This window comes from Daphnia magna, linkage group LG1, assembly GCF_020631705.1.
Source record: "Daphnia magna isolate NIES linkage group LG1, ASM2063170v1.1, whole genome shotgun sequence".
NCBI classification, from domain to species: Eukaryota; Metazoa; Arthropoda; class Branchiopoda; order Diplostraca; family Daphniidae; genus Daphnia; species Daphnia magna.
The window spans coordinates 14,684,914-14,710,609 of NC_059182.1; the positions used below are offsets into that span (position 1 = coordinate 14,684,914).

General features: G+C 40.3%; 1 protein-coding gene and 1 long non-coding RNA gene across 2 annotated transcripts in view; one reads left to right on the forward strand and one right to left on the reverse strand.

The window, feature by feature from the left end:
• The window catches only part of LOC116917184, a 36,999-nt gene extending 16,091 nt beyond the window's left edge, over nucleotides 1-20,908 (reverse strand). Inside the window, exons 1-3 of the long non-coding RNA XR_006646433.1 lie at nucleotides 20,180-20,908; nucleotides 19,976-20,108; nucleotides 8,786-15,212 (exon numbers count right to left, since the gene is read on the reverse strand). This is a non-coding gene — a long non-coding RNA (uncharacterized LOC116917184). The remainder of the gene's footprint in view (nucleotides 1-8,785; nucleotides 15,213-19,975; nucleotides 20,109-20,179) is intronic.
• LOC116917125 (probable G-protein coupled receptor 158) overlaps nucleotides 1-25,696 on the forward strand; it is a 35,870-nt gene that overhangs the window by 6,626 nt on the left and 3,548 nt on the right. Inside the window, 6 exon segments of the mRNA XM_032922498.2 lie at nucleotides 14,900-15,083; nucleotides 15,524-15,647; nucleotides 18,755-18,898; nucleotides 19,930-20,130; nucleotides 23,097-23,165; nucleotides 23,846-23,955. Coding sequence (XP_032778389.2) covers nucleotides 14,900-15,083; nucleotides 15,524-15,647; nucleotides 18,755-18,898; nucleotides 19,930-20,130; nucleotides 23,097-23,165; nucleotides 23,846-23,955 — 832 coding nt within the window.

Genomic DNA, 25,696 nt, shown 5'->3' on the forward strand with positions numbered 1-25,696 from the left:
TACGTTAGAAAACTCTAGAATAGGATCCTCCCTTTTAAGCCATCAAAGTCCTCATCTGCTTTTCTGCACTTGATCTGCATAGGCTCTATTTAGTAAACTTATTAGTTGATCAACGATGGCAAGGCGGGAACGCGTGAAGAAAAGCGGAGACAATGCGGAAGATTGGACTGAAAGAAGGAAATCAAATCCCCAAGATAAAGAAAAGCATTTGGGTAACGAGCTCTAGACCTTGATGAGGATGAAGCGATAAGAAAGTGGACATTAGGAAAGATCAGATGATCCAGCAAACAAAGCGATCAAGAATCCATGCGGACAGTCTGTGTGCGTGGAGATGGACCGAAGGGACATTACGTTGTATATTGGAAAAGTCAGATGACTGGATAAGAGAAAGAGTAGGAACAGCATTACGCAGCCAGAATTCCCGTGAGTTATTTCCATGATCACGGTACTAGTCTATGAGGCAAAAAAAAAAAAAAATGTTTTGATAAAACTCAGGGCGTTGTATTGACTCGCCCTATGGATTTCGGGTTCACACAACACGCACATCGACCTACATAAACATTACGGTCGATGCCACTCTTCTGAAAATTCTCCACGGACGTAGCAAAGTCTTTCAAGCCATTTTTCTTAACACCGTCTAAAACCCACCTTTGCACTTCCTTTCTACTCTACTGGTGCTGTAGGTGTGTATACTATAGTCGAGAAAGCAAAGATGAAAGTAGCAAAATAAAAGCGATGAATCAACGAAGTAAAACAGAAAATGGCTGGATATTTAATAACGAGAAATATGACGTTACAAAAGCTGCATATCTAAACATAAACATTAATAAATTAAATGCCTGTCGACTGGATGTCTAGCAGTGAAATTGATGGTAATATCAAAAGAGAATATTTACCGTAGGGTAGCTGAAGCGGAGGGGAAAATCGCATGTACTAAGGGATTTAACAGTGAACAAATAAAGAGAAAAATACTCGTCTTATTCTCGATTCCTTCTGAGCATTATAGCAACTTGCTTTTCTATGCATGCAAGTAGACGCACTTCGCCAAGTCCTCTATATACCACTGCATAAAACATATGGGTTGTGCTACGTACTTAATGTAAATTTTCTTTTCTCCCAGTTCCATGTCGTCTCTTGTCTAGCGTATAGTAAAGGTTGTATTGTCGTGTGTTTGTTGCCTTCATGTTTGCTGTTATGTCCTCGTTTCCCTAGTCGATTTTGTTTTTTACATTTCTTTTGTTTGACGGTAAAAAAGAAAGAAAGAAGTGATCGCCTGCTGTTCTGAATCGCTTGTAGCGCTCTTCCGCATCCGGATGCGCACTTAAGACATCGTTAGAAGTCACGGAAAGAAATTTTTGCTTAAAACAATAGACGCACACAATAGAAAGAAAAATAGGTTCTTGATAACAGGAACAATAAAAATGGGGACGAAAGAAACGATCTTTCTCTCGCAAGAAAATGTCCTTTGACGTAAGACCTTTGTTCCATTAAAAAAAAAACCATATTCAACAACAGGCTATAGCTAGCGTGTAATACACAGTGCAGAAGTATTTACCTTACTGGCATTTAAAAAAAAAAGGAATACGTAAAATCAATTTCGGCCTTCTTCGGTGGCCTAAATGTGAACCGTTTCACGACAGCATTTGGAAAAGCGCATATAAAACGGTTGAGGCGTGAAAACGCGTCCGCGGACCCAGAACACGATCTGCTTTGCGCCTGGATTTAACCACAATGTATACGGCGCTGAATTTGTTCACTATATGGACGCTCAATAAAATGCGGATCACCAATGCAAACAGGTTCATAGTTCATTACTTTTTATGGAGAATATTCGAAAGTCCCCTGTGACCCATCGAAGAGTTTAGTTTAGTGTAAAAGACATCCCGATAAAATGGTAAAAACGAAATACTCGAAACGAATGAATAGCAAGTAGGAAGTATAAAGGCGTAGGAGGGAGAAAAGCTGCTCAAAATAATTTGAAAATTCAAATTCATCCTACGTAAAATAAAAAGAGGATGCGCAGAGGAAATGCGTGAAAGAATCGAAGGATCCTGTGACAACGTAACATCTAGCCCACCATAAACCAATAGATCCCACATCTACGCCCTACACGTCTACATCATTACGTACTGCATTCGTAGTTGCACCATCTCATTTCGAATTGTGACAGTACGAAGAATGATATTACGTAAAATAGTGAAAAGTAACAAACGACGTTCCTGACGCAATTCCCTCGTTCACGATTCCTTTTGTCTCTTACCCTACTGGTTTTATTTTTTTTCTAAATGTGTTTCCTTTTATCATTTCTTTCTCCTTTTGCTATGTATTCGATCCGTCAAGCGATTGTGTATCTGCTTCGACACGACACAGTCAACCGAACAGTTCAAGGAAGTGGTACGGCCACGAAACAATCGCCCTCCTTCATTGTTATCGATCGTCGAGGGAACTATAGACCGTACCAGGCTATACTATCCAGGGGGGGACCAGTTGCATTCACCGCCTTTGCGTTCAATGTCGATCGGAATGATTTCCAGTAGCGCTGTATACACATACACAGGACCAAACGAGCGCGATTATTAGCTACGGATTTTTCGGCCAACTTGGACCGTGGGTGGTTCTTTTCTTTGGTAACTGCTGGACACGATCGAAAGCCCATCTATCCACATCAAACCTTCTATTTTATTTTTATTTTTTTACTTTTTATTGCATAGCACTGGTTGGCTTTTTCCAGCACGTCTATTTTCAGGCCCTCACGACATTTTATCTTTTTCTTTTTTATGGAGGGACGACTACGAGCTGAGATTCCATTAACTGTGACACGGCAGAGTTATTCGCTAGAATGGAGAGAAAGACAGAGAGAGATGGATAATCGAATAAAACCAAACATAATTATAATAAATGGAGCAGGTTGGGGGTGTAATCGATTTGAACTTTTTATGGCTACGGCATACAATCGATATCGAGTCGAAGGGGCGTACTACCCGCCACACGTAGCTGCGGCATTTGAATGTAAATTCAGCTTCGTAAACTATTGGTTCAACGTGAAACTCTTTGTCACCTCTCAACGTGAACCTTTTGAAGTCAAGAAAACTGTTGAGCGCGTTGTACCGAGATTTTGTTTATCCAGCAACAATGAAAATAAAAACGAAGTGTGCGGAGGCTGGAATTGGATTGCGTCACACGATCCCTTTGGTCGTGCATGACGACGGGAGTCCTTAGAGATGAATTCAGAATGGTCAACCCAGTAAACACAATTTCACTTTCACCAACATTTTTCTGGAACTACGTTAGACTTTGTCGCATTGCCAGAAAGCGCTTACATTTGGCTAGCGAAGTCGCTGACGTGATTTGAATGGAACAATCACTGGCATAAAAATCGTCAGCCATCGCTTTGTAAAAACATTTACATTTGAATCGAAACGTTTCACCATTTGAAATCCTACCTAGGAGAATAATTTCTTCCCCTAAGATGGATAGATTTTTTCTCCGACTTCCGTTCGTAGAAGATTCGGAACGGATGGTCCGTCGCAACGGCCCAAGCTCCCAAGTTTTGATTCCCAGCAACGCTAAGAATACTTTATCAAGTCTCTTAGCATTTAAATCCTTGTTTTTTTTTCCCTCTTGGACTGAGCTGAACGGGAAACGACGTTCAGTTCAAATCGTTATCCATTCCCTTCAACTGATTTGTCCGTTGATTCCGAAAACATCTTCTATTCCAAATCTTTCAACCCCTCTACCCACTTCCGCTCTTTCAGGATAAATCAAAGAAGGATTTCTCGGTACATGAAAATCCTGTTCACATGTATTCGTTTCCATCTGTCTTTATTCATTACGTCTAACTGGACAACTCACGTTCCGTGGCAGGCAACAAACTGAAACGACCTTTTACTTTTTTAATTTCCTTCCCTCTGCCCGTCCTACACAGCCATATTTCTTAGTACGCCACTGCCACCGCCAAAAAAAGGCCCAAAACAAGTAAAATCTAATGGATTCCGGAGATAATGGATAACGAGTAACAAAAACAACGACACGGGAATAGAAATGGCGTCCATTATTAATTCCCCGATGAGTAACACCTATTGACATTATGTCGTGAAACATTGACAGCGTGTGGACGAATGGAGCTCTTCATCGTTGCGTAACGATCCTCTCGACTCTTTAACGTCGGTCTTTTTTTTCTCTTGTTATTACCTAAAACCTTTTCTCGCTCCAGATGGCCCTCGATGTTCATATGACTGCAAAGATTCCTCCAGAAGCTTCTTTAGCTCTTTCCTTTATTGCTTTATACTTTCCTTTCAGTTTGGTTGTTAGAATGGAAGGGGGCGCACGAAAGGAATTTACCTCTCTCCCAGTCTGATATGTTTGCCAAACTTTCTCCCCCGTCTTCTTTTTTCGATCAATACCTACCCAAAAATATAAAACAGATGTGTAGGCTAGTCCCCTAGACAAAAAAAAAAGTTGGAGCAAGCGGAGAGAGAAGACGATTAGAAAAGGCGTCATGAAACTCAGCGACACGAGTGTTGATCACTCGGAGGCCCAACACAACAAAGTGGCTCTTCTAAAATTGGCCGGAGGGAGCTATACATAATTTTTTATCGACATATTACGAAAAAAATGTTCTAGTCTCTTAGATTGCTTTTGGATTTTAAAAATGAACGAAAAATAAGAGTGCACAAGTTAGATGCCTCTTCGTGTTATGGACTGTTTTTTCTGTGTGTACCCAGATGGTCCATATGTCCGTAAGGCAAACGATGACAAAATAGGCTTGCTGTTAAAACATTTTGATCCTCCATCGCCTGCAACATTTTCCCGATAATACAAAAGAGCGGCACTAGTAAAACACTTGAAACCACAACAAACATCTTTTTTTTTTGTGGGGGGGGAGGACTTCTTGGCCGTCCCTTTACGTATGGAAGGAGAATTCAATTACCGACAATGGCCCGACTTTGAAGACATCCTTACGCAGATGTAGGCATTGCAACGCTGCACACACTGTGTGTTTGTATTACATTAAGGATTGTATACCTTTGCTGTGCTCGTGACGCCATGAGTTTGATGCAATCCTCGTTCCATCCGTTATTCCACTGGAACCGAATCTCCTTTTTTTTGTATAGAGACAAAATAGGCGAAGACAGAAGAAAAAAAAAAAGTTACAATTGAAATGGATAAAATGGCGGATGATAATGGTCTCCTCTTTCCGGTCGTGTTTATGAGGAGCGTGTGGGAGAATATAAAGAACGAGACCCCCCTCCCTTAAAAAAGAAGCGTGGATTACCGGTTGCGTCATGGATGGCCAAAAAAAAAAGGGGGTTCGTATACGAACTGCTCTGGAGATGTGCCTAACCCCATAAAAATGGAGGCAAACAATAACCCTGGCTTTGAGCCATCCGTGAATTCAAGACGTCCATCGGCTGGACTCCGGGGACATTTCAAAAAGAAAAAATTGGCGTCAGAGTATCGCGCGTATAGAATCGAGTTGCTTTTCAAAAACTGCGTAAGCCGAGACGCAAAAGAAACCTACTTTCCATTGGCTCACGGCCATTCGATTAAAGATGCATCTCAATCTCGCAGATCCCACCAAGAATCATGTCGTGACACGCGCGTATATTTAACAGTAAGGCTCGCACTTGTACCTCAAATTTGATACAAGGAGTTTTAAAGAAAAAAAAATCGTATTTGAAGAAAGAGAATGACGATGTGCTTTTTAGCGAAGCGAAACGGATTCATCAGACTCTCTTAGTGAAATTGGAAGAAAAATGGCTTTTCTTCTAGTCAAGCAAACATGAGTCGATGATGGAAACGGAGGCAACAAGCCTATCTAATCGCATATATTTCTTTATTGCTTTTTGAGCTGATTGTTTTCTCCTCCCGTTATTATTTGCATGGAAAATAGCAGTCGTCTGCATATGACGTCGTTTACGGATAGCAATGTTTACAAAGGCAGAACATTTAGTCAATGACATGCTGTTCAAAGTGGAACATTTGTTGAGATGGAAGATACACAAGACAGAGTGGGTGAGAAAAGCGTATCTCTAACAGCTCGTTCGTTTCCCAAAAAATAATGGGGAGGAGGAGTTTTTAGCGATGAGTTCCACATAAACTCGTGTGTTTATGCGCATTGTGCACACACACACACACACACAAGTTTGAATACACTTTCGGTCGGTTACAACGAGCTCATGAAAAAGCCGTTTGATGGTTGGCATTTTTTTGTTGCTCAGAAACCTCCCCCCTCAAATCTGTTAGACATTCTCTTTCTCTTTTATGTGCTATGTGTGGGCTAAGGATGAAGTCTTTTTTCGTTTCAGCTTCTCTGCCTTCGGCAAAGTTAGATTGGGCCAAGTAATCAGATGGGTTGCGTCTGTATTCGACACTGCAACGCCCACTACTTCCCTAACCCATTGTCCCGAAAAAAAAAATCACGTGACTGTTGTGGGGGGGATCCAATCTGTCAACCTCCTGCGACGTCAGCTGCGTGGGAATCTCGGGTTTGTCTTGCATAAAGAAAAAACCAATCTGAATGGCTAATCAACAGGATTTTTTTCTTCTAAGGACACCGAGTCTTTTAAAATTCTTGATTATTTTCAAAGGAATTAACCACTTGCGTGAACAATAAGAAAATCGTACAAGAAACGCATCGTCAAAGCATATTTTTTTAGTGACTAATCTGGAAGCTTTCAACTGTTGACATTGTCAAATAAATGAAAAGACTTTTTGTTTTTGTCAATGTTTGCCTGAAAAATTAGAAGATTTTATTGTGTCTTTTTCCCTTCAATAAACTGGATGAAAAAGGAACACCCGGCGACGGACGATAAGGAAGCCAGCCCGCAAAATCCCGAAAACCGGATGTCAAAGCACATTCCAAACGTAATGAAATGCCAATGGAAGACGAGCTAAGGAAATGACAGGTCACGACGTCAAATCACTGTGATTATAAAATGGGGCTGATTGGTCGATTGGGTCGTTTTGACGGAAAAACATTTAAAGATGGCCCATCCGTCCGTGCCAAGAATGCGAATGAAGGACACACGCTTGTCCCCTTACAGTCTTGTGGCCGTTCATTAAGTACACACAAAATTCTTCAAGTAGAAAAACAAAAAACAACAAATAGTTGGGTTGGGCTAGTTACACGTGTTACGATGAAATTTGCAGCGAACGATAAACCCTAAATCGTTACCATGTGTTATCCAGAATTAGGCCGGATCACGATCCTTCCCTGACCTGACGCACACACGCTGATTAAACAGAGTATTGTAAATTGTTTGCTGTTTCTTTTCTGGTGTAGTTTCGGCCCGGCTGGCCGATCGATGGGGGATTGCAGCGTAGTTGCTTACGAATCTGACTTGCCAGCTTAACTATCCAATGAGTAGCAGCAATGCCAGTTAGTTACGAGTTTAAAATAACGAACGAAAATGGTAAAGTTTTGTTTTTGACAGCAAAAAAAGAAACGGCTCGAAGAAAAAGTTCTTTAGCTAAATGTCAACTTCTATCCCGTCATCCAAAATGAGGGCGTCCTTTGTTACGCCGTCTAAACCCTCTGTTGCTTAAACAAATTGAAGACAGGCTTGTTTAGTTTGTTGGACGAAAAAAACATCCAAAACTCTTTCTTCTTTTATATTGCCTTTCTACGTTGCAATATAATCTCTGTTTTGGAACGCACAATAAAATTCAAACGATATTTTACATGCCAACGTTCGTCACAGAGAATTATCTACACAATGCTGGGCATTGAAGGCCAATCTGAGTAAGGAAAAAGAGGCGGGCAACGCAAGAAGGGCAGTTGTGTCGGCTGCGAGATATGAACCATCATGGGAGAAACATTCGACGAGCGAGACGGATGAAATATCGAAACCCAAGTGCTGCAACATATTACCAACACTTCTTTTGACAGGCTTCGGTGAAGCGGACAAGTATAGATCCGCTCTCGTATACAGCCGACAGCTTCAATAGCAGAAAATTTGATTGGAAACTGCCCGTATAGACGTCGGGAAATTGAATCAAGAAAATAAAAGTTAAACCAATTTTTTTGGCTGCTATTCTATCGGTTGCCCATCTTCCCACTACTTCCGTTTGCATTTTTAATGCTCGACCAGCTAACCGGAATTCACATTTTCCACTTTACTAGCTCATTAGATAACGTCCTTATCACGTTCCGTGCCATTGCCTTGGCATTGTGTTACCACATCCCGTTGGCTTTTTGACTCGAGTTCCAGACGAAAAATGATTGGAACCCATTTTCGCTCGTAGACGCACACATGCGTTAAGCGTTGAAAACGAATTTTCAGGATATCAAGAAAAGTACTGCGAAGAAAGGGCGTGTTTTTCAATGGACCTATCGAGAGTAAGAATATACGTTAATGTATATCTTAAGTCAAAAAGAGTTGGTGTGGCGAGAAGACAACAAAATGAGGTTGGCACTATAAAAACGGGAACGTGAGGGACGACGTCATGTCTGTCAAGTCGATAGGGCACGGCGTCCATCTCGCCAGTTGCCACAGGAACCCCTTCCCGCCCCTTTGATGAAAAAAATCATCAATCAGTGCTTTTCACACAGTTCCACCGGAAAACATATGCCAGATTGATTTAGCTTGATTGCGTCTACCTTATTGGAGTGGGGAGTGAATACATTTAGAGCCCGCCGGCCAGTAAAAAGAAATCGAAAAAGACTAAAGAATGTTCTGCTTTGATCCTATGCAACTATTCTTGACTGATTTCTATGAATTGGTTTAAATCTATTTGCACTTTGAAGAGAATTCACAGGAATATACGAATAGCAGAAACTTACCTTGTTTCAGGTGATTGACGTGAAGATAGTTCCAGTTAAAATGATGAATCACAAGTAAAACTTGGTCCTGCTGTAAAACTGTCTCGTTCGCAACTGAGCGATTACAGGTGAAACGTGCCTTGAATTCAGCCTTCGGGTGAATCCAAAGTTTACAATACACCCGAAGCTAAAATAAGCCACAGTTGCATATTGATGACACAACATCCTAAATGAATTTTTTAATATCTTTCTGTTCACAAGGTTTTAGAGTTCAATTAGTGTTTGCCGTTCAACTTTTGAGATTACAGGTATCGAGGTTGATATCGCCTCGTGAATCAATATTAATAATAAGAACAACATTTGTTGGAATCGGGGAACCAACAGCTGTAGTTTGACCACAGCATTTTTACTCAGAAAAAAATGTCTACAATTTTGATTACCCTAACTCTCGTCGTTAATGCTGGAAAGACGATTACAGAAGGAAAACGTAAGGAAGAGTATAAAAATGTAGGTGACAACCGAAGGCCATAAATTGTGACAAAAGCCCCCCAACTTATAGTGTCACCGTACAAAATCTCTATCCCATTAAGAAGTAGCCATTGAATCGTCATTACGTTTCTCGCCCCACACTCCCATAAATCACTATGTGGTGGTACTGCTGGTAGTTGTGCAACTAGGGTAACATCTTAACCCTCAAACTTTTCTGAAGACAACATGTTTCGAAAGAGAAGTCTTTAAAGTTTTTTTTTTTTCTTCTGCTGCTGTTGACGTTGTTTTTCTCGTTTGAAAGACGATATCTTCAATGGGTTCCATGGGCAACGTCTTTTTTTTTGCGTGCTGGAACTGCGCCAATTCAATGTATGGCCTTTTGCTTCGACAAGAATCGACGGTGATAGGTCCAGCAGCCTTTTTTATCTCTGTCGCTCTCTCTCCTTTTTTTTTGGCACCAAAAGAGTTTCGAGGTGTATAGATGACATTTCGTAAACCCACTCAAGAAACCTTAAGAGTATTTGTAAGCTCGTTCAAATGTTTTATTCACTTGAAATTCATTTGGGCACATTTATTTGTAGTGGACTATTCTTTTCATACGAGTAACGCTGTATCCAAGGCGAATGTATGTATATGGTGTTTGAATGCAATCGAATTAATTGAATGGAAGAATAGCGTGACCTTCAAAACCGGAATTTACTCGGCACTCTCAACCGTTCGTTTTGACTTTCAATGTGGTCGGCCATCATTCATGAATAGATAAACTATAAAGACTTCGTTTTTAATGGTATTTGGTTTGAATTTTACGAGCCCCTTCCCCATACACATTAAATATGATATTGAACTCGGCCATGAAGTCGAAGCCAACACGTAAAAACGAAAACAAAATCAATTCTCCGAGAATCCAATAAACCTGCAATTGGCTTATTGCACTCTTGCATTTTACATACCCAACCTCTCAATACATAACGTACATGGTACTGGTGATTTGCTCATAAATTCATAAGGAACGAGAATATATTGCTCGGTACAGCTATATGACGTAAATTCCGATTGATAAAGTCTGGCGTGACTTGAATCAACTTACCATTTCTCGCTGATGTTCGTCCCAAACGTCATCCATCTCCAGTTCATAAGTTGCAGCACGGATAACATTCCAAACTGTAAATATAATACGGTGCTCCTCTTTCGGAATTGTCGTCAATCGTCTACTTCACTTGTTCCAAATAATAACAGCAAAAATAATAATGGCAAACTGGAACATAATCTGTATCTTCCGTTCCATTTTTGGGGTCATTACTTTTCTTTCACCGCAATATCATTGTAAGCTGAATCAAACCAAAGTTGTTTAGATATACAAATCTGAAATTCCTCAACATGGAGAAACATCCATTCAGCTCGATTACTGTCCATTCGCCAAATCTATTTGTCTTGTCTTATGTCAGTCTCGTTTCACCCGTCTGGCTCATTTCTACTTCGGTATTGAACGTACATTGTAAATCATTGTGAAAGCAGAGAAGCTGATAAAATATCTTACCACAAAATCTCGACGGGGATTTGTGAAAAGCCAAACGAGAGACGATAGCGATAAGAGAAAGTGCATTCAACAAAGCGGAGCTAATTCCGTAACATGATGGTGGGTTCACTGATCAAATGACAGAATATGCTGTGATGCAGAGACAAGCGTTACGTGCTCATCTCTTCTATCAGCCATTAATCACGCATTAACACGTTCGTGAGGGACAGGAATGTGGCGGGAGGAGCAAACGCATTACATGTACCATCAGAATGAAGAAATACATCCGCTACACGTCCTCTCTGCCAGATGGCTCGATTTTTTATTTCAATTTTGCATTTCTTGAAAAACGAATTTTTAAAGGATAGTTATTTTTACTGCATTCCAATGAACTGTCATAATTAAGAAAGGAGACGCTGAAAAGAACGTCGACTAATGAAGCAATATATGCAACGTTTGTTTGCATTTTAAAAAAGGATAATTAGAATTGTGAGATTCGAATGGGAAAATAAGAAAAGTATCGTAAACTAGAATATATAACAACCAAAATGAAGTCTCACCAGACATTTTCTACCGTCATAGTGAAACTTCCAGTAAACTTTTGGTGCGGAATCTAATTAGTAACTTGTAAAAGTTACCCTCGTATAAGTAAAACGTAGGGCATCCAAATCTACGCTAAAAACTTAAACCGTGCAAGACTAGAAAATGTCGTTTGGGAAGATATGCACAAATTATAGTCACCTTCAAGTTTGTCTGAAATCCAGAAGGCTATGAAGAAAACTGGGGGAAAAAGAAACAAGAGAAGCGAAGAGTCCGGAACTCTCGTAAAAATTCAATTTCGGAACATGCACGTCAAAGTTACATCCTTGTTCCAATGTTTGTTGATGGTAACCTAAGGCCATACTTGTGCAAAAAGCAAAAAACAAATTCAAAATGTTTCCATATGTTGGTTCTTTGACATTAAAATCTAAGCAAAGATAAACAAGCACGATATAACAATCGTTGGCAATAACGACCATCAAATATACCTTCATTATAGGTCTATTGTTCGTTGGGTTGTCATGCTTGGAAAATCAAGAAGGTATATAGTGATCGAGATCAAAAGGGAACGGTTTGTTTTTTTGGTTCACTGGTTTACCAAGGAGCCATAACCTGTATCAAGGGTACATGTTATACTCCCCAACAAAGAGCCAAAGTTAAATTCAATTATCTGCAAACGATCCCTTGATAAAACAGGGCCAACATGGGAAAATGGAAACACTACCCGTACAAAGTAAGGGCAACGCTCTTCACAACTGGAAACGATCTACATGTTGTTGTTGTTATAGTTTTGCGCTAGCAAATATAAACCTTGTTCCATCGCTTTTGCGTGTATTAGGGCCATAGAGCAGGTCGATCGATTAGCACCGGAGTCTACTTCGTCCCTACGGTTGGACGGACGACGTTGTGTTTGACCAAACATATAGTGGTCTCGTTCGTGTAGACAACCGCCTTCGGACACGACAAACTATGTAATGTAGAGTGCATGTTGCTATGGTGTGCGCCATTCGTAACCTCTAACCCCCTCCGCTCTCCAAATGCTTTTATAAGAAAGATTAATGATTGATGTTCTGTGAAGGACAACACCTGGACACAGGGCCATATCCTTTTGATGTAACTTATAGTGATGATAAGATACGAAGAGACAAGTTAAGGACGAGCGTCGTCACGCAATCTAGTTTAGGAGCAATTTGATTTTGCTATTGTAGTTGGAGCCAATTGTCGTTTTGTGTGCGGCCAACAGAAATCTCTGGGTGCAAATTGATGGCCAAGGAGAGATAATTCTGCGTTGGGTGTTATCAAAACCTGAACTGTTACGCACTCGATCGATCGCCTTTTATCGTCTATTATCACCTAATGTTTTTTTTTTCCCTTTTTCTAGCGCTTGCCGCAGTGAAGCGCAATGAGGAAGCCGGAAAATAATTTTCTAGCAATCGCTTCCTGGCAGAAACGCTAGCTTATTTAGGGTGCAACAATGTTTTGTCAGACCCTCCAATCAACAAGCGAGAACAGTAAAGAAAAACAAACACGGAAGGAGAATAGAGGAAAAATAATAGAGGAACAAACAAGGAAAAAAGGAACTAGTCGATGAATTCAGCTGCATTACCGTAATGAACCCTAACGTACCTGATCGTGAATTTAAAAAAACCGAATCTCTTGACAATGCAAAGTGAAGAGAAAGTCCAATTTTCCTTTAAAGCAATCGTATACTATATCCAGGCAACTCTATATGTTTGTTTTTTTAAAGGAAAAATTACCTGGTTGGTTTATTAAATAACCTTAAACCCAAGAACATGTGCCCTTGCTTTCATGCCGTATCTGTACTCACGACAGTTCAATAGCACAGATGATGAAAGTAGACGAAAGCCCAGCTCTTAGCCACCGTCTATAAAATAACATGACTTCAAAATATCACATAGTCTAGTGTAAGCCATGTTGGCTTTGCACATCGAAGAAAAAATGAAATAATAAAAATTCGGATGCGATTGTGCTATCAAAGTTGTACAAATTCCTGGAAAAAACAACGAGTACACTCTGAGCAAAGAAAAAAAAACTTGCCGACAACTGTACTACGCTGGGTTTTTAATATGGAAAACATGTTAGATAGAATATTCGGTTTGTGACTCAACAACGTCAGCCGACTCGCGTGCCGTATCTATTACAAATGCACGGAGCCTTTCCACCCAAATCCATTTACCCACGTGAATATTTACCCTGTCAGTCAATGGATGAATTTCAATAATTCAAAAACGTCAAGTAAATTGAATACAGAATTGGTTATTCTGTATTCAATTCGGACAACTTGGTTAGTTGTCCGACATCATCTCTATGTAGCAAAGAAATCAGTCTGAAGAGGTAGAAAAATTTAAACACAGAAGGCAATCATGACTTTAAAAAAAAATGTCACTTAGAACACGGTTGCACTTATCAATGACAGTTGGGTTCATCACGAGCTGTATGGCATTTTTGCAACTACCAAAAATGCATATGCCTATTCCATTTTCTACGAAAAAAGAAAAGCCATCAAAAGACAAAAGAATATATTAATCTGTTATTGATGCGAGCGTGCAAGAGCCCTCGACTTCGCTGCTCATAAACTACGTGGCCAATATCGCATGGTTTTCTCTATGCTTGCAGTTGTCAAGTTGGCGGAAACAAAGTATAGTGACAACGACAAGGCAATTTGCGGAATTCTGGAATGAAGGACGGAAAGACGCACAATGTGTTCTGCAGTTAATCCGGTGAGATACGAATCAATGACTACGGGCATAAAACGTGGGCTCTGATTTCTACTAACTATTTCAATAGGCATTATGAATTGAGCTGACATTAAGCGCATAAAAATATACATTTGCATCTTGTGAAGATGTAATTTCTATGGTGAATAAAAAGAAAACTTAAGCTTTTAGGTAAATAAAAAAAAGGGAAGGGGGGATTCACTGGACAAAGCTGAGCTCCGGTAAATCGGATAAGGAAAAAAGAGACTGACTTTCACGGTACCAGTCAAGTACAGGAGAGACCGGTACGAGTGGCCACTCTTGACAATCTACTTCTTTCCCTCTCATATCGATCGATAGCGAGTGAGAAGAGAAAAAAAAAACTGCGAAAGTGATTGTTAGTAACGGGAATTCACGGCTGAGGACTCGGAACATTTTCAAAGAGTGCTAAAAGTTTAGTTAGTCCCGTAATCCGTGCCAAATCACGAAAGGTACGATGGAGTCAATGAGGTGACCTACTTAACGCCACAGAAAAACTCTATCGTAGAATAAGCGCATCTGATGTTGTTTTTTGCCGGATCCCGTATACATCAGACGAATTGAACATCGTATACCGGTCGACTGTGAATATCGATGTAAAAAGAACGACTAAAACATAATAAACCCTGAATAAAAACGAAAGAGTCTAGACAGACTTTTTCAAGCCCGTCATTCTTTGACGTGGAAAAAGAGGCATTCAGTTATTTTAAGATCTATAAGGAGATCTATGCAACGTCAGTTCTAGTAATAAATGGTTTTCGTATGGTACGATATGAAATTCCAGAAAACATGATGTATCATTTGACTAACAATGACTTTACGACACTATTGCAGCTTATCATACGTACACGGCCAACGAGACGGCGCACACGGAGCGATTCGACGACGAAATTCTCAGTGTCTCCTACGAAGATGGTAAATGGAGCAAACCTTATTTCGACTGCGGCGGAGGCAACATCTGGATGATGACGTATACGGTTCCATTTTTCGGCTTTGCGAATGGGTCCTACTTTTTCAAGTAAGTTTGTCTCCTTTTTTCGTCGGATCGGCTTTTGTTGTACCACGTAGTCAATCACTCGTCGTAGAAACCCGAAAACTTTGCTACGCAAAATCCGCGCGTCCTGTACGGATGGAGTTGCAAAGTCACCTAGTCGGATGAAAAGAGAAAGTGTAGTCACGAATCGGTACACAAAAACAAAAAGAAGAAAAGCGGGTAGTCGTCGGTCGTGATTGCGGTGGCTAATGTTTTACATCATTTGGGAAAATTGTTTTTCTATTACGTGATGATGTGGTAGCCAGAGAATAATGAATCGACCTATTTAGCAAAATATTTAGTAGGATTTTAGTTATGGAGGAAATGGATCACGTGGATGGGAAATGGGTTATGACTATCAACGTACTAGATCTGTGCCGTTGCTGATTTGCTAGCGCTAACACCGAATGTTTACCTTTTGACAGAGGGACCAGTGGTATTGACATTGATCTACGAAGAGTTGACATCGACCAGTGTCCGCAAAAAGCGGGCAACTCTCAGCTCAACATATTCGCCGCTTCAGACAAATGTAAATCCAGGACAACTAAGGTAAGCGAACCAGTTTCAACTTTTGGTTTCTGTAAGTTGGTTAAAAACTTTCGATACAGCCCCCCCCCCGCACTAACTTCCTCTTACTTCCATGAAATGTTTGTGCGTTACAGACCTTAGTTGCTGCGTCGTTAGAGCTACCGAATTACTCAGCTCACAATACAAGAAACGCAGTGGAAATATCTAATATGAATGAGTGATATAATCGAAATAGAAAACACAATTGGAACCAGAAAATCGTACACACATGGACTTATTCGAGAATCGGTTTTTCCTAATGACTGCAGCTAGGCACAAGTTGAGCTCCGTTGATCCGTGAAAAGGGGACATAATGACGACAGACCTATATGATTTTTAATGATGGCAAGATATAAAAAGAAGCTTATGGACCAAGTTAAAATCTCAGACAAGTGAAGTGTAGTCACAATTACGTGCACACTAAAAACCACAAAAGGGAAACGAATATCAACCAACTGCGACTTACTTTTCCACCACAAATGCTAAAGTCCTTTTAGTAAATGATGTTTCAATCATTCAGATCTAGTAGACACAAAGCAGCTTACGTGGACCCATATGGAAATCAGAAAATAAACCGAATTGATACAACTTTTGTTGGATCATACGTGACCTAGCGGCTTAAAGAATAGCAAATGACTGCCAACTTAAAAACGCCCTACTTTTTCCCCCTACAAATTTAGAAAGGGATGAGTAAGAAACCACTGTTGTTATGCACCCGCACTTCTCCACAACTTCCCAGTTTTTAAAACTCATTTTCTACGTTACCACACCACTCACCAAAACGCAATAGTAATTAAACCATCGGCGATTTCCATAAACATCAAATAAAAAGGGGAAAAAAGCTTTCCTTTACGAGTATCCACGGGTGGGAAATTTCAATTTCCTTATAAGAAATAGACAAGTCATCATTATCGATTGAAGATGACTAGCGGCATTGATCACGATTGATTTAGTCGGTTATGAGGAGCAAGAAATTAATGAAGAAAAAGCTGGATGAGCAAAAAAAAAGAAAGAAAGAAGTAAAACATGGGGATATTCAGACAAAAATATCTTCTACCGAGGGGTGGCAATCAGATTAAAGGGACGTGAAGTCAGCAGATGAGAACTGATTGAGAACTGTTGGTTTTTATTCCCCGATGTTTTCTGTTGTTTCTCGTCCTCGACAGCATTTTTTCAAACTCGATGAATAGATCAGTGAGAAAATATCGCATGGTGTTGTTCACAGAGAAGAGCGTGGGAAGAATAAAGAATGAAAGAGAGGGAACTCATTAGGATCGGCCTCCAAGCTCCTCCGCATCGCGGTTTCATTGTTATAATCTATGGTAGTTTGCTTGATTAAATGAAGATCTTTCAACGGGGCGTGGCATTTGCAAACAAAAGAAGAGCAAATTGTAAAGTTTTATCTGTAATGGACTCAGCCGTGCACACTCAAAGGGTAATTCATAATGGAGTTAAAGAAACTAGTTTTAGCGAAAGGGCCAAAACAAACTTTCACGTATTTTTTCTTTTCAAATGTAAGGCGAATGTGAAAGTACCTATGGTGGACGGAAAGTAATCGTTTTGCGGATCACGCAGGATTTTTGTGTGTGCTTTCCGTTATGTTGAAAGGGCGGTACTTTCAATTTTGTGAAAATTAATGGATCCAAACAGTCGAATGAATCTCATTTCCTACCTACGCATTACTTGATTGTCCACATTCCCTTCTCGAACTCGTTTATTTTCATGTTGTTGGATTCCACGTCATTGGAAATAACGAAGGCGATGACGATAGCTCCTCAGAGCAGCAAAACAAAAGGCCAATGCGATTAATGTTATTTTCTTCTACTGACTTCAACAAGGCGTTCTCATTATTAGTTGTATAGATGATGGCTATAAGGCACGCTTTTTCACCTAACAACTTTATTCTTTTATTTACCCCTTATGAAACAAAAGAAGTACACAGTACTCCCGATGAAGAGCTCGATTCTTTGCCAAGGTCTGCTTTATCCTCTTTCATCGATCGAGGTTCGCTTATTCATAATAAAACTAATTAAGCCAGTTGAATTTGGAATGAATTCCTGGTCAATCAGTTTTCTGCTCGTTACACGAAACATTAACAATACCGCAACGCCCGGTAAAGCCCAATGATTTATGTGCTCATTAGAATCGTTAACCGACGAATTTTTGCAGTGGAACGAAACTTGTCCGCCCTTTGAAATTCCGGTTTTGATGATTCGCTAATGTGCTGGGCAGGGTGTGGCAACGTACAAAGAGAAGTTGTTACTTGCTTTAGCCATAACACGATTAATCAATTGCCAAAAGCAATCCGCACTAAAACCAAATTGAAACGTGGGAATTACGGAAACCAGACAGCAGCAACTGTCAAATCTTTACCAAAAACGTTCCAACGGTTTTAATCAACCAAAACGGATGTCTGAGTCGGAGCAAAAATGAATACAAAACAAACGGCTGAAAACAATTTATTTCCCAGTCGTGTTACAACGAAGAATCGGCAAATAAAACTGATTTTGGCTCGAAATCACGAATTTGGTTACATTTGACATTCGGTTGCTAATTCTCGTGTGTCACGATATTGCACGCGGGCAAAAACGAAAATCCCTTTCAGTCCTTTGTTCCTGATTTGATTTGTACCATTTACGTCCTTACAGATTCAAGACAAGGATCTTTATTCGTTAGGACTGATGATGGTTCTCTCACGCTACATATGGCCAGACTTCTTCTACTTCCCATGGGAAATAGCTTGCACGATCCCTCTTATTACCACCGTATTTTTTCCCTCTGCAGTCATTTAGCGGATGCGTTCATTCGTTTTTTTTTGCTCGTCTTTTCTTCACTATGCAATAGCAATTTTTTTTTTCTTCTTTGATTTCCTTTCTTTTGCTCCTTTGATCAGCCTACAGATTGGCTCTGACCGAGCGAACCTGATCGATGGATTGATTTGTAAAGAAAGCTACTTAACCATTGATTAGGAACGGGCTTCCTCATTAAAAATACGATTAGCGATAGTATAGTTTAGTTAGCACTAAAGTTAAGTCTCAAGTATAAAATTTGACGATGTTAGTAAAACGATATCATTTTCATGTACGCAGTGTGAACACATACCAGGATTGGGTTTCCGGCGTGGAAGTTACCGGTGCGAGTGTAGGGACGGATTCTACTTTCCTGACACGAACGCTCCCGTTCGTTTCTACAATGGAACTGTCATCGAAGAAGAATACGAAAAGAAGCTCATGGTATGTTTCATTCCCCCACCCCATATCATCTTGTGTGTTTACCTGTTACCTTGTCAAGAATAATTGCTGCTTAACTTGTAAGATATCAGCATAATGATCTGATCCCACAAAAAAACGAGGCTAATTTATTTCTACAGAAAATAATCAGACGCCAAAGAGTACAGACGGAAACACAGACTCATTGGAATAGGGAGAAGTAGTTGGCCTGTTGCCCAAAGAAATAGGTTTTTTGTTACGGAGGGGGATAACAGGCACCGCAGCCATATTAGATTCATAGCTAATCGATTCTAGGGCATCACTCATGTTATTGTTGACAAAAAAACAAGCCCAGGTTACTGTTGACAACAGCCGATAGTATGTGGCCATCGCTTTACATTCCACTAATTAGCAAAGCCTTATAGAAAATGGACATCTATTCAGGAAGTGAAACACAAGTCTCTCGATACCACCTTCGATTTTGATTTGACATCAGTTCGGTGATGAAACGTGTGGAGAAATTCGTTGAGATGGCCATAACGAAATAGGACAGAGTGAACGAAAAATAAAATAATTGGCTCACGTAAAGCAACTGATGTCGCAATTGCATCTGATTGTCCCTTTGACTTTCGCCAGCAGTCGATTCTGTGATTAGAAGTTAGCCCATCCGCAGTGATGTACTAAATGTAACTCTCGAGAGACAGAGTTCCCAACTTCGTATTAGATGTGCAGTTATTTAGCGAGTGAAACAAAGTCACAATAAACTTACCCTGGGTAATGTTTAATAAAAACAGGTAATTGTACAAAAATGGGTAAAACGTTCGGAGAGACTTGGTTTACAAGATAAAGCCGAGTGTTGTTTATATGTCAAAAGAGAGCTCGTCGCGGATCATATATTTCAGTCACAAATCCTTAATAATGGGGCAGTGAATTGGTAAACATAGTTGGAATCCATCTAACCCATATTCATTTAACATAATTTCCTCATAAATCGAATATTTGTATCGCCCCGCAATTCTAATTTGAGTACATCATCGTCCCTGTTCAAAACTCAGGGATTGGACGGTGTTTACGATCAAGAAGGTAAATTCGAGTGCCTACCTTGCCCCGAAGGATGTGATGTCTGCGTCGACGACAGTCCCTGTATCGTCACGCTTAATTGGGTAATGCGGACGACCATCCTCATCTTGGAGATCATCGTCATCTGTTGCCTACCTGTCGTTGCCCTATTCACCTGGCGTTACAGCCACGTCAAGGTAAATATTTCACATGATTCAATCAAATAGTTGTCATCATGTATATTACCTTTGATACTGGAAGGTACTTCAACACATCATTACAGGTATCCTAGCAATAAGTCCAGACTTTACTGGTCCACTGGTGTACAGAATTGTATACGGCGGTTTGGGACGGAATCAAACGATAGTTTCTACAAATGACACATATCACAAAGTGGCTTAAAAGAAAAAACGGCCGGACAGGAAGAGGAAAGTTAAGGGGAGCTGATCCTATCACGATGATCAGAGACAACTTCAACTTCCAAACTTCTGGGTCCTCCTCCTCCCAACAGGCATACCTAACTTTTGAAATGTAAAGGGCTGGACACATTTACAGTCCAAGTTTACTCGGATATATTCAATTGCACATGTAGTATCGAGGCTGTCACTGAATAACATACTTTGCGCAGTATATCCTTCATTAAAATTCAATTCGTTACTCGGAGGGCGTGATATTATAGTTTAAGAATTGACTGTTTCCTGCCAACTTGACGCCAACACTTTCACGTCAATACTAGTCTGTAAAAAAAAAATCATAATCATGTGTTGCCAAATTTACGCCAAGACAGCCTACGCACTTCGCGAAAGCAAGTTTTTGGTGCTGTAATTTCGGGAAAATTTGAAGACGATGCATCGTGAGCAGAATATCATCATCGATCGCTTGGTTGCGTGATTAGACAACTTCCCGCCACAAACTCGAGTTTTGACACTTGAACAGGATAAGATATGAACTCTAAACTTCGTTGTACCAGGTGTTGGAGGGAGAAACAAAGTTTACAAATTATTTGTTTCTTTGATCAAACTCTTAGATAATCTAACGCTATTTACTTGAGGTCAAATAGGTTATAATCAAGAATCACCAGTTCTAATCATTTTCCAATCGCGAATTCCGTATACCTAAACCTATTTCCCATAGGAATCGGACTCAGAAGCTGAATACCATTTTTACTGACAATATCTCACCAGCATTTTTCAAACGGCTGCTCGTTGCTTATTTAAATCGAAATCTTTTAAACATAGTACAATCTCCATACAGACAGGTTCCGACAAAGCAACTGAAATGTCTTTTCAGTTAATTTTTTTTCTTTTTTGCCCGTCTTGCTTCTTTTTTTTCGGATGGAAGGTTTTTTGGCCCTTTTCATTGGGATCCACATCACAGCAAGCTCTTGAAGGGATTACGTTTGGCCGGTGTTTGCGAATCAACCATTCGTCGGGGAGGAGGATCGTTCTTGCATGAAGCGCAATGAACCGCTGTCTTTGCCCTCCTTCAGCCTCTAGTTCTGCATTGCACCATCGATTCTAGTGGAAGACAATCGCTCAGATATACACAACCAACGCTATAAATCGTTCCCGAGCGCGGGGGGGCTACAATAGAATTGTGTCCTCTTCAGCAGAGTCAATCTTTGAGCAGAATCGCCAAGAAGATGATGCTCTTTCTCCTTCCCGTAAATCAAACATCCAAGTGCGATTCTATGTGTAAGACGAATCCCATCGATCGATCATTCGCTGACTGCTTCAAGTATTTTATTCTAGGCGTATCATTTTACAAGTAAAATGGAATGTTTCGTGACATAGAGGACGACAACGTGTTATCTCTAGAATGACAATTGAGAATGTAATGAGGCTTCCATTTATAGGGGCGATGCATGAATGAATCTTATGACGCTAACAGTTTGTAAGCATCACTGTCATCTGAAGAACTTTGTCTTTGTCGACATGCCAAAAAAAAAAAACTTTGAAGAGGAAATGAAGGAATCGTCAGTGGGCATCTCGTGGAAAGATAATAGGCACGACTCAAAATGCATAACAGCCAGTGTTAAAAAAGACAAACAAAAACAACTCACCGAGAGCCCACTATAATGCGGATGTGCAACTACAATTTGACGCCGCACGTGTTTATGGTCTATAAAAAAACCTTTGAATATCCTTTTGAACGATGAGAGGCAGGCATATCTTTAAAGATCTTGGCTGAGTGGCGAATGTTTGTTTTTAAAGAAATGGTATGACTCAGCAACTTGCGGATGGACATTAAATGAGCTTTATCAAAAGCTCGTTCATTCTCGAGGCTATGTAGCGGGATAAATACTAAAGCCGCAGTGCCATTCAAAACGGGATCTCACGCACGTGAAATAGTCCGGTGAAAATACAACGTCGTGAAGGAATTGGGTCACTTTTTTAATGCATAATAAACAAGTTAAATTTAGTTATTTCCTTCTATACGGTTTTCATTCTAAAAATTTAATTTTATTTGACGTTTTGTTGCAGAGTCCTACGAAATTCGAGGAATATTTCATATTTAACTTTAATCTTTCGAATTCAGTTTAAGAACCGTACACGAGTTGGACTAAGAATGAAAAGAAGCTTACACAAGAATTTCAGCAACTAAAAGTATAAACTGATGGAATAATTCAGCACTAACTGTTGCCGTGATGACGTTTATTATAACGTTGAAAAATCTCGCACATAAAAAGAGTAAAATTGAAAGGCCTTTAGCTTATTCTGTCTTTAAAAAGTACGGGCTTATTAGTGTGCTGTGCCAAGATTTGGTGCCCGTCTTCGTTCCAAATGTCATATACGAAAACATGTTTGAAATTCAACACAAAAGCAAAGAAAAAAATATGAAAGGCCGAGCAAAACACGTTGCTGCGTTCGACTGCTTATGTCATCCCAGATTTTAATAAAACATTTTCCCTTTTTTTCTATAGCGCTCATAAAGTTGTCTGATTTCTCCGTGCTTATCGTGTATACAAAAGAAGATAACTTCCGTTAACTCTGGCCTACTACTAAAAGATATACGAAAAGTTTATATTCAAATCTTTTTCCTTTCCTTAAACAGTGAGCTGAATTCAGGGGGTTAAAATCCTAGACTGGAAACTTATACTGTGTGCTTTTACGATTTTAAGTCTTTCGTTATAAATTGTTACGTTTTGTTATCGTTGCGACAGGTCGTTCGCGCCGCCAGCCCAGCTCTCCTGCGATTGATTATTCTGGGAGCGTTCTTCATCTACTGCACGGTAAGGATGTCGCTTGTCTCCGTCGCTCTCAACTTAATCGTCCAAGTTGAAACTTCTGGGCAATCATCAATTTGAAGTTCGTGATCCTTCCAGGGCTAGGGGATACGGGGTGGAATTGATAGCGGGATCTCTAAGATTACGTGACCACTTAGGGGTTGCCATGCAATAACCGAGAGAAGTATTTAATACGATACTAAGTGCCAAAGAAAAATGGTTAGAGTGCGGATTGCGGATATTAAAAGGGAAACTCAAGAAAGAGGTGACCTTTTCAATCAACAATCGCAGCTCCCTAGTTTAACTAGATCCTATACTCATCTGTACGCAAGAGCCTTCGTACCTTCTTAATTTCTGCCGGATCTTTGATTATCGAATGCCTTGCGCAATTTTTTGCTGGGATTTCTTTTGGTAACATCAAAGCAAAAAATCAACGCCTTCAATACCAAAAAAAAAATGGTTGATCAATGTACAAAAAATTCTTTTTTCTTTTCCAACAGTCCTTTAGAAAGGTGCGCCCCTTCTGTAAGACATTTCGCTACTGGTGCAGCCTCGCAAATTCAAAGAACATCTTACAAAATATAGAAATTCCCATCCGAATGTTTGCATATGAAAATAGCTGATGCTATCTGTGTGTTTTTTTCTCCCTTTTCTCATTCTTATTCTTCATTCGATTTCCATTTCAGATTCTAGTAGCCTACATGAGGCCCAACATGATTACCTGCTCACTGCGCGTCTGGTTCCGCGAGATTGGCTTCTCATTCGCTTACGGAGCCTTGATGCTGAAAACGTGGCGGTAAGTAGTTGGATGGTCTTTCTGACACACGAAGAATAGCGGCAAAAAGAGAATCCTGGCTAGCCCCCTTTCTTCCTTTTTGATGAGATTCTGTTTTGAACCCAGCGAGTCCCCAACAATTTTAAACACACATATTATTAAAGCGCTATTGTTCGCCGTGCCCACGCCCTTTTGATTCGCAACTCTCTGCCTTTACTCAAATGCGTAACAAATGAATAATAGTAAAAATAAACAAAAGAACATCCCAAAAGTTGGGTACGTAGTCAGGAAAGGGAGGCTGGAAGCTTTGAATCCTACGGGAAATTCTCCGTGTCCCTTATAAGTAACAAAATGTTTGATAATAAAGGATTGGCATGGTTACATCGTGAGCGACTAAAGCTGCCAAATAATACAAACGATGTCGCCTTGTTTGTAGCCTTTTTTTTCAAGAAATGGGAGCTTCGGACGCTTGTCGCTCTTCCGTTATTTATTTTTTTCTCTGCTTCCTTTTCCTTCTTTTCTTTAGCGTCACAATCAAAGGAGAAAATGCGTAGGAAGGGCTGTTTGATGCCTTCACGAACCACATCTCTTAAGTTTGTCAGGGAACCCAACGATCGTACAATACCCCCTGAAGCCGATCGATTTATCGACTCCTTCTCCCGTGGTGATACATTTTATTTTCTTTCTTCCCTCGTTTCTTTCGGGATTCATGGGTGGATGTACCCTCGAATTCTACAGACACTGTTGTTGGTAGTGGCTCGCAAGTGGCATGAATCGTGAAAGACGGTAAATGCGGGCGCTCAACTGATGAAGACTCCATCCTTGATGTGGATATACAGAGCGGACAGTGTCACCTATACGCAGCCTCTTGTGGCTAAGGAATTGATCGCGAGCTTTATCGATTTTCATTTCTTTTCATTCGTAGTTTCTCCCCGTTCTTAGACACTTTTTCTTTTCATTGGCTGTAGCTCGTTTTTTTCTTGATCTCTTTCTAGTCGTCTTCAAACTTCTTTATTTGGCCATCGTCAGTCGGGGCTAAACAGAAATCAACGATACGAATTCAATCGATAATGCTCCACTCAAATACTATGACGTTTTGATCAGCTCGACCACCAAAGTGGATGAGAAAACGACGTCGAGTGGAGAAATTGGGCACGAGGTAGACGACGTCAACAGCGACTTGACGTCGAGTTGAAACAATGAGCAGATCAAAGGACAGATTTCTTTCTCTCAGAAACAGAAAAATTTCAACTCTTCACGATGTTTATATCTTTTGCCAACGATCTTTTCCCCTCCAAACATTCTGCTTGTGTCTTTCGTTCATCCGCATCTCGTTGTCACTCCATTTCGCTTCCTCGTCCTCATCATCCCGCTGATGAGCTGCGCAGCTTTTCGTGGTTCCTCTCGTACCAATGGAGCTTTGAGAAATGGTCGCGACATTGTGAGGAAGTCAAGAAAGGATTATGAGAATGTAAATGAGGAGAACAAGGAGCCTCTTGGGCACGGAAATGAACATACCAACCGAATGGAAATTAGAGGGTTGTTTTTAGTTCTCCCGCGACGCGTGTGACGTTCTGACATTCACTTGACGAAAGTCATCAAAAAGCGAATAGAAAACGTCAAAGTAATTTCAAGACGCAAAAAAAGTACGCCTAATCCACGGATTATTAGGAGAACGTGTCATCTTTTATTCTTTTTACAGAGAGCCATCTTTTATTTGTCTTGTAGCAGCAGCTTCCGCGAAATAAAAGGACGTTAAGAG